The sequence below is a fragment of the Rutidosis leptorrhynchoides genome, chromosome 7 (assembly GCF_046630445.1).
Source record: "Rutidosis leptorrhynchoides isolate AG116_Rl617_1_P2 chromosome 7, CSIRO_AGI_Rlap_v1, whole genome shotgun sequence".
Taxonomy (NCBI): domain Eukaryota; kingdom Viridiplantae; phylum Streptophyta; class Magnoliopsida; order Asterales; family Asteraceae; genus Rutidosis; species Rutidosis leptorrhynchoides.
This window is the reverse complement of record NC_092339.1, coordinates 13,361,615-13,372,089: the sequence shown is the minus strand read 5'-3', so window position 1 is coordinate 13,372,089 and position 10,475 is coordinate 13,361,615. Positions and strand designations below refer to the sequence as shown.

The 10,475-nt window shown below is 34.8% G+C and overlaps 1 protein-coding gene across 1 annotated transcript; it reads right to left on the bottom strand.

Annotated features, from left to right (window-relative positions):
- Positions 1-580: 580 nt before the first annotated feature.
- On the bottom strand, positions 581-3,381 carry LOC139856809 (receptor-like protein kinase THESEUS 1). The gene has a single exon (XM_071845515.1). The coding sequence runs from the start codon at positions 3,323-3,325 to the stop codon at positions 806-808; it is 2,520 nt and encodes an 839-aa protein (XP_071701616.1). The 5' UTR covers positions 3,326-3,381; the 3' UTR covers positions 581-805.
- Positions 3,382-10,475: the final 7,094 nt, after the last annotated feature.

Sequence of the window (10,475 nt, the reverse complement as noted above, 5' to 3'; positions counted from 1 at the left end):
ATTAAATTATAGCTTCTTTGGTTTTGATAGTTTGATACCAAACTGAAACACAACCTTATGATGCAGAAGAACAACAAACAAAAGATTAACTTATGACGGACGGAGCATCTAACAGATGGTTTTCGAGGCATTTGATGTAATGGATTGATGCTTTTACAGACTCCCCTGGCATTCGACTATCTTCTTCTTCTACTAACTTTGTCTCGTACAAAACCTTTACTTCCACGTGTGTCTCCGATTCTGCTACTTGCTGTAACTTGAATGCAGTCGTGTATGAACAGAACCCGTGATCCAAATGCCCTCCTTCCACTACTTTAATATCAAACTTATGCAGTGATTCATCAACCTCTACTATCTTCTCCTTATGGTACCTTAGGAATTGTGTGCCTTAAGTCACTTGAGATCGCCTTCCATAGGTCTCCGATTGGCACCCCAACCTTCAATTCAGCTTTATCTTCCTTCATCTCTTACCTCTCGATCTTAATGAGTTGCAGCACATAATATACATATATAGCATGCTAACAGCCAAAATTTGTAATATTCTATTTACATGAAAACTAATAAAGTTAAACAAGGTAGAATATTTGGTTGTATGGGACAAAATGGGCAGAAAAGCATCTCTTTTATCCCAATGAGCTAAGCATCTTTTGCATAACTGATTCTTGCTCAAGAAAACAATATAATGCATTGTCCTATATATATGTATATTGTTAACTGAATGAATGAATACAAATGGAAATACAGGTACAACAGAAATAACTGACAGACAAAAAACAATACACAACCTTAAAATAAGCGTTTTAAATCATCTTCCTTTAGGGTTAACAAGCTGAGAAAACACTGCACTGGTGCCATCTTCACACGTGCGCGATTGACCCTGGTCAACGATACTAGTACTGTTCTCAAACGCCTCAACTGTACCTAACGCAATGCCCTGAATATGATTTGTGCTATTTTCATCCGGTTCCAATAAAGCCAACGATGTTTCTTCAAGTTGCAAAGCGTATTCCAAATTCCATAAAACGTCTCCCATTGAAGGACGATCGACCCCGTAATCAGCCAAACATTTTTCAGCAGTTTCACCAAACTTTTTCAACGACGCGGGATTCACTTTTCCGACGAGATTTTTATCCATAATTTGATCCAACATTCCGTTTTTTTGCCACGTCATCGCCCACTCAGCAATGTTGACTTGGTCTCTTGGAAGAACCGGATTCAAAGCAGGTCTTGTGCAGACAACTTCCATTAAAACAACCCCGAAAGAATACACGTCTGACTTTTCAGTCAACTGTTGCCTTCTGAAATATTCAGGATCGAGATACCCGAAACTACCCTTTACAGCGGTGCTGACATGGGTTTGGTCGAGAGACGGGCCCGCTTTCGAGAGCCCAAAGTCAGCAACTTTAGCTACAAAGTTTTCATCCAATAAAATGTTAGTAGTTTTTACATCCCGATGAATTATACTCTGCGATGCACCCGTGTGAAGATAATGTAGACCTCTTGCAGCTCCTATACAAATCTCGAGCCGTTGCTTCCAAGATAACGAAGGAAGATCGGTCCCGTAAAGATGACTTCTTAACGGGCCGTTCGCCATGTACTCATATACAAGAATCATTTCGGACCGTTCATCACAATACCCGATTAGCGAAACGAGATGACGGTGTCGAAGTTTCGATAACATTTCGATCTCGGTTCGAAATTCTGCGAGACCTTGTTCGGATCTCGGGTTTCCTCTTTTAACAGCTACGCATGTCCCGTCTTCCATTGTTCCTTTAAAAACCCGCCCAAAACCACCAACTCCAAGTAGCAAATTCTCATCAAATTTGTTTGTTGCATCCATAATTTCTTGAAATGTGAAAGTTCTCCCAAGATGACACGAAGTTAACGAGATGCAACTCGCGGTCCCACTTTTTTGAGACGTTGTAGAAATTTTTGTGTTTGTGAGTGAGCTTCCGTATAACGGAAGTGGTAGCCATGAAGGTTTTGGTCGACTCGTTTTTGAACTCTTCGCCAATAAACAACAATAACATAAACCTAAAATCATTACAACAACCAAAACACCTACGACCAATCCAATAATCAAGACCATATTTGTATGCTTCTTTGTTGGAATCAAAACAAGATTTTCAATAGAAATAACCCCATCTAAGCTTCTAGCTTCATTGCTAATTTTCAAGATTTCGAGACCATTCAAAACAACGTTTTCATCTTCAGCAACCTTATCCGGACCAACACTAATAGTCAAAGTACTATGATCACCGGTCAAGTTACATACAAAATCTTTGTAGAGAGGCACATCAAGGTTACCCGTTAAACTCGACAAATCCAAATCTTGTAATGCAATTTCACCATTTATGTACAAATTAAACACAAGAGTATTCAGAGTAGCACTCACGATATCACAAAAATGCACGCGGATAAAATAAGTAAAATCTTGAATAACAGGAAGAACCCATGTGATATTGAAGTCCAAATCAGCAACGTTAGCATCACCCATTGTTTCAGCTGATGCGTACACCCAATTCGGCGCTATTTCGGGGGTGAGACTTTCGGTATATTTTATCATCGATGGGTTAATCGACACATTTGCAGCTGACCCATTTACATGAAGATACTTCTCATCATTTTCCCAAGTTCTTCCTAATGTGTCGTTTTGAGGCGTCAGTTTAGGCCCGCCCATATTCAAACGATACATGCTTTCTAAGGCGTGATTTGAAAGATCGTTAATTGTGGCGGCTGGGAACACTGATGGGGCCTCGTTTGGGATCAATTCATCAGGGGTAGAAACAACTTCAATTGCGTTGATGAATGCAATTGAATTGTTTGAAGGGACAAAGCTTAAAAGTAATGAATCCGAAGTCACGTTGATAGAGTATTCTTTAAAGAGATAACCCGACCCGTTGTAGCTTTTGAAACTATAGTTGTTTAAGAGAACAAAGTTATCAGTAACCACAGTTAATGAAGCCGATGTGAGGTTGTGGCTCGGTATGGGGTAAAAGTAGAGTCGGACCCAATGCCTACCCTGTTTCTTGATTTTGAACTCGTAAGAGGCCGTTTTAGTGAATACTCGAGCCGACTGGAGTATGGGTAAAGGTACAATTGTGTTGGAATCAATTACATTTGTATTCTCTTGGTTGTTTAAAGAAACCATGGACGATTGCTGTGAATCAGGGACATAGGTTTGACCAAGATATGTGACATTTTTGGAAGAACCACAGGCAATTAAGTAGCTATCAGTAGGAGTGAATGAAGCAGATGATGATTGATGAACATATGCAGATAGAAAAAGTGCACAAACTAAAGTACCCCACTTCAAGAAACTCATTTCTTATGCAATTTGATACTTGTATACACTATAACTGAAGCAACCCAATTTAAGGAACAGTTATCTTGGTAATCTAAATAATTAATTCCCTAAACTGATAACGGTTTGAACTTAAAGATTAAACCTTTAGGCAACCAATTAGCTAGTGAAAGGATTAACAGAAAAAACTCAAGCTACCCACTTCAAGAAACTCAGATTCTTGGACATTATAGTCTTAAAATCCCTAAATTTAGCTAAAAGATTCAAGCTTTAAGCTAAAGACAAGTAATTGGGTTATTGTGTAAAAATTAAAAGAACCAAAAAGATATATTCAAAGCAATGTTAATAAATTGTACAAACAGATACTAGGGTTTTGAACAGAACAAATGAAATATTTGAGGCAAAAAAACTTGAATTTTGAGTAGCAATGATTACCTCATTGGAAATAAAGAGTGAAAACCAGTAAAATGGTGTTAAGTGTTAACCTCATGAAACATTGATGATGAAAGCTGGAAGCTTTTTTTGAAGTGAAGTCTCTCCCACAGCTCTTTCCAGGCTGTTTAATTAGGCTGCTGTCAATTTACACAAAATCTAAAAGGAAAAATAAAAACTGTGGAACCCACAACCGTTTATTGCCCAATTTTCATGGTTGTGTGGGTTCGACACATGGGGTCTGAGTCGCTTGTTGCTGCTAGATTTCTGGTAATTATCTATCAAAATTTTGAGAAATTGAGAACACAAAATCATAAAAAACCAAGGTTGCAAAATTCGTTATCATGGGAATAATTGGTCAAAACTTTACAACAACAACAACAAAAACAACAAGCCCACGAATATAGAATATAGGGTAAGTAGAGTGTAGACAATCATTCCTCATACCCTAGATGAGAAGACAGTCACTACTCCACCCGCAGGTATAGAACCCGTGACTAAATAAGGTCGTTCATCCCTCTACTCGAGAGCAAACAGATTGCTTTCTAAAGGACCACCGACCAGAAATGCTCATAAAAACGAAATTGAGAGGGCAAATGATACATACATGTCAGAGTTATGTGCGTCTAGGAAGATGCAACCATACAAAGTAGTCATAAAAAAATGACACATATAGCACTAACACACAACAATAGGACATATAGCATGAATAATATAGTGCACAGAGGCCAGCGGTTGGTGGCATGCCTTCTTTAGGGGAGGTCAGAAGTTCGACCCCGTTGGCGACATATTAAAAACACAATTTCATCTCTGCCATGAAATATCCACCCATGACACCTTTCCCATATCATTTGGGGGTAAAGGGGAGAGGGGTTTTACTTAGCCGTGCCCTTGGATCGGTTTCAAGGTTTCCTCCCGGGCAGCGATGGGGGCGGAGTTATTATCGCTGCATCGGCATAGTCAAAACGGGAGATGATCGCAACATGTGGTTTAGTCCCCCTCGGGTGATCCCAATAGCTGTTCAAAAAAAAAATATAGTGCACAGAGACATGTAAATTCAAGTAGAAATACAAACAACCAAAATACACACCCACCCATACACACATACACACAAACGCGCATAAATGCCCCAACCCCCCCCCCCCCCCCCCCCCCCCCCCCACCCCCAACACACATACACACATAAGCATGTATAAATACCCATACTTAAACATATATACATATAGATACTTTCATAGATATATATACCTAGGTACATATACGGACATACATACATACATACATACACATAGAAATACATGCGCTTAGATACATACATACATATATAGATACAAACATATGCATAGTTACACACACACACACACACACACACACATATATACTATAACCTAAATACATATACATTCGTGGTTTGAGATAAGTAATTGGCAATTCGGGTTTAATAATCGAATTTATATGCGACATGGAGGCAAAAATACGGTTTTTGAAAGAAATGGAAAAATTTAAGTGTGACATGTTAGTGTTGAAGGTGTGTTATGATGAGTGTTAAATTTATGTGTCAAATTTATGAGTCAAATTTGAATATGTCTCTTATTTTTAATTTTTTTTTAATCTTTATGTATTAATAAACTAAAGAGATTCATGCAATAAATAAATTTTATGATTTAAATTTTTTAAAATTAAAATTAAAATTAAACATATTATCAAAATAAAAAATAAAATACATAAAATGAGAAGGTTTGTTTTGGCTAAAAAAATAATAAGACTAGGTCCATTTTTTTCAACCCGAAGAGAAAAAAATAATAATAAAATAGAGTTTGTTAATCAGAATGTCCATCCACTATTTTTTCTTATTCATATTTGTAAAGTCACCAATGTTATTCAATAAAAAAATCTAAGAAAATTTTCTAACAATTTATGTGTGAAACTATGATAATATTCCATTTTATAAATATAATACAATTACACACATTTATACGTGTATAAAATTTTACAAAAATGTTCGCACTTTTAAAAAGTGTATAAATGATTAATTTGTTGTAATGAAAATAAACTAAAACCACAAGTAACAAATCTTAATCGATCAGAATTTGCCACCTTGAATCTTACGCCTCTTTAATTTTTTGTTTTTTTGGCAAAAAACTTGAAATATAATAATGAAAATGTTAATGACAATCCTAAGAGTTATCATTTACAAGTTTAGACATATATGTTTTTATTGTACATTTTCAATAACCACCTATTTCCATGAAATTTTTTCACAAAACAGTGAAAAACTAAAAATTAGTATAAAGAAGTGATACAAGTTAGACTTACAAATTCCTTTGTCCACACTTGTAAAGCCCAAAAGTATAATTAAACTTAATAAAAAAAAAAAACTCATACATTCACTTAATACTAACTCGAATATATACATCATGAAATGTCCTAAGCAGGACTCGAACACTCAACGTCAAGGTTGTAAGGGTGACCTCGATACCGTCAAAGTCATCGGCTCTTTGGTAATAGTATAATTAAACTACCACTATAAAAATCAACCATTAACGCATACTTTTACAAGTTGAGAACATTAAAAAAAAAAAAAAAAAAAAAAAAACAGCAGTTGGAGTTGTGCTTCCATATACTCAGATAAACTTCCATGGCTAAATCGACCATACATAAAATCGATGATTTTCGCTAGCCATTAAAACACTTTGATTTTTATTTGAACTACTATGGCCGCCCAACATGTGTATGCTCCATTAAACACAACTTCGTTTCTAACGATTCATATAGCCCAAAATATTGTCGGTCCAATTGGCCTCCAAAACTTCCCCGCCTTAATACCTGAAATGTCCCGTTCTTATTGATTAAAAACGTTCCATATTAATTGATTTCGTTGCGAGGTTTTGACCTCTATATGAGACGTTTTTCAAAGACTGCATTCATTTTAAAACAAACCATAACCTTTATTTCATCAATAAAGGTTTAAAAAGCTTTACGTAGATTATCAAATAATGATAATCTAAAATATCATGTCTACACACGACCATTACATAATGGTTTACAATACAAATATGTTACAACAAAATAAGTTTCTTGAATGCAGTTTTTACACAATATCATACAAGCATGGACTCCAAATCTCGTCCTTATTTAAGTATGCGACAGCGGAAGCTCTTAATAATCACCTGAGAATAAACATGCTTAAAACGTCAACAAAAATGTTGGTGAGTTATAGGTTTAGCCTATATATATCAAATCATAATAATAGACCACAAGATTTCATATTTCAATACACATCCCATACATAGAGATAAAAATCATTCATATGGTGAACACCTGGTAACCGACAATAACAAGATGCATATATAAGAATATCCCCATCATTCCGGGACACCCTTCGGATATGATATAAATTTCGAAGTACTAAAGCATCCGGTACTTTGGATGGGGTTTGTTAGGCCCAATAGATCTATCTTTAGGATTCGCGTCAATTAGGGTGTCTGTTCCCAAATTCTTAGATTACCAGACTTAATAAAAAGGGGCATATTCAATTTCGATAATTCAACCATAGAATGTAGTTTCACGTACTTGTGTCTATTTTGTAAATCATTTATAAAACCTGCATGTATTCTCATCCCAAAAATATTAGATTTTAAAAGTGGGACTATAACTCACTTTCACAGATTTTTACTTCGTCGGGAAGTAAGACTTGGCCACTGGTTGATTCACGAACCTATAACAATATATACATATATATCAAAGTATGTTCAAAATATATTTACAACACTTTTAATATATTTTGATGTTTTAAGTTTATTAAGTCAGCTGTCCTCGTTAGTAACCTACAACTAGTTGTCCACAGTTAGATGTACAGAAATAAATCGATAAATATTATCTTGAATCAATCCACGACCCAGTGTATACGTATCTCAGTATTGATCACAACTCAAACTATATATATTTTGGAATCAACCTCAACCCTGTATAGCTAACTCCAACATTCACATATAGAGTGTCTATGGTTGTTCCGAAATATATATAGATGTGTCGACATGATAGGTCGAAACATTGTATACGTGTCTATGGTATCTCAAGATTACATAATATATAATACAAGTTGATTAAGTTATGGTTGGAATAGATTTGTTACCAATTTTCACGTAGCTAAAATGAGAAAAATTATCCAATCTTGTTTTACCCATAACTTCTTCATTTTAAATCCGTTTTGAGTGAATCAAATTGCTATGGTTTCATATTGAACTCTATTTTATGAATCTAAACAAAAAAAGTATAGGTTTCTAGTCGGAAAAATAAGTTACAAGTCGTTTTTGTAAAGGTAGTCATTTCAGTCGAAAGAACGACGTCTAGATGACCATTTTAGAAAACATACTTCCACTTTGAGTTTAACCATAATTTTTGGATATAGTTTCATGTTCATAATAAAAATCATTTTCTCAGAATAACAACTTTTAAATCAAAGTTTATCATAGTTTTTAATTAACTAACCCAAAACAGCCCGCGGTGTTACTACGACGGCGTAAATCCGGTTTTACGGTGTTTTTCGTGTTTCCAGGTTTTAAATCATTAAGTTAGCATATCATATAGATATAGAACATGTGTTTAGTTGATTTTAAAAGTCAAGTTAGAAGGATTTACTTTTGTTTGCGAACAAGTTTAGAATTAACTAAACTATGTTCTAGTGATTACAAGTTTAAACCTTCGAATAAGATAGCTTTATATGTATGAATCGAATGATGTTATGAACATCATTACTACCTTAAGTTCCTTGGATGAACCTACTGGAAAAGAGAAAAATGGATCTAGCTTCAATGGATCCTTGGATGGCTCAAAGTTCTTGAAGCAAAATCATGACACGAAAACAAGTTCAAGTAAGATCATCACTTGAAATAAGATTGTTATAGTTATAGAAATTGAACCAAAGTTTGAATATGATTATTACCTTGTATTAGAATGATAACCTACTGTAAGAAACAAAGATTTCTTGAGGTTGGATGATCACCTTACAAGATTGGAAGTGAGCTAGCAAACTTGAAAGTATTCTTGATTTTATGAAACTAGAACTTTTGGAATTTATGAAGAACACTTAGAACTTGAAGATAGAACTTGAGAGAGTTCAATTAGATGAAGAAAATTGAAGAATGAAAGTGTTTGTAGGTGTTTTTGGTCGTTGGTGTATGGATTGGATATAAAGGATATGTAATTTTGTTTTCATGTAAATAAGTCATGAATGATTACTCATATTTTTGTAATCTTATGAGATATTTCATGCTAGTTGCCAAATGATGGTTCCCACATGTGTTAGGTGACTCACATGGGCTGCTAAGAGCTGATCATTGGAGTGTATATACCAATAGTACATACATCTAAAAGCTGTGTATTGTACGAGTACGAATACGGGTGCATACGAGTAGAATTGTTGATGAAACTGAACGAGAATGTAATTGTAAGCATTTTTGTTAAGTAGAAGTATTTTGATAAGTGTATTGAAGTCTTTCAAAAGTGTATAAATACATATTAAAATACTACATGTATATACATTTTAACTGAGTCGTTAAGTCATCGTTAGTCGTTACATGTAAGTGTTGTTTTGAAACCTTTAGGTTAACGATCTTGTTAAATGTTGTTAACCCAATGTTTATAATATCAAAAGAGATTTTAAATTATTATATTATCATGATATTATGATGTACGAATATCTCTTAATATGATATATATACATTAAATGTCGTTACAACGATAAACGTTACATATATGTCTCGTTTCAAAATCATTAAGTTAGTAGTCTTGTTTTTACATATGTAGTTCATTGTTAATATAATTAATGATATATTTACTTATCATAATATCATGTTAACTATATATATAACCATATATATGTCATCATATAGTTTTTTTACAAGTTTTAACGTTCGTGAATCACCGGTCAACTTGGGTGGTCAATTGTCTATATGAAACCTATTTCAATTAATCAAGTCTTAGCAAGTTTGATTGCTTAACATGTTGGAAATATTTAATCATGTAAACATCAATCTCAATTAATATATATAAACATGGAAAAGTTCGGGTCACTACAGTACCTACCCGTTAAATAAATTTCGTCCCGAAATTTTAAGCTGTTGAAGGTGTTGACGAATCTTCTGGAAATAGATGCGGGTATTTCTTCTTCATCTGATCTTCACACTCCCAGGTGAACTCGGGTCCTCTACGAGCATTCCATCGAACCTTAACAATTGGTATCTTGTTTTGCTTAAGTCTTTTAACCTCACGATCCATTATTTCGACGGGTTCTTCGATGAATTGGAGTTTTTCGTTGATTTGGATTTCATCTAACGGAATAGTGAGATCTTCTTTAGCAAAACATTTCTTCAAATTCGAGACGTGGAAAGTGTTATGTACAGCCGCGAGTTGTTGAGGTAACTCAAGTCGGTAAGCTACTGGTCCGACACGATCAATAATCTTGAATGGTCCAATATACCTTGGATTTAATTTCCCTCGTTTACCAAATCGAACAACGCCTTTCCAAGGTGAAACTTTAAGCATGACCATCTCTCCAATTTCAAATTCTATATCTTTTCTTTTAATGTCAGCGTAGCTCTTTTGTCGACTTTGGGCGGTTTTCAACCGTTGTTGAATTTGGATGATCTTCTCGGTAGTTTCTTGTATAATCTCCGGACCCGTAATCTGTCTATCCCCCACCTCACTCCAACAAATCGGAGACCTGCACTTTCTACCA

What these genes read in the sequence shown, in the direction of transcription:
- LOC139856809 (XM_071845515.1), bottom strand. Translation starts at nt 3,325, where the DNA reads ATGAGTTTCTTGAAGTGGGGTACTTTAGTTTGTGCACTTTTTCTATCT.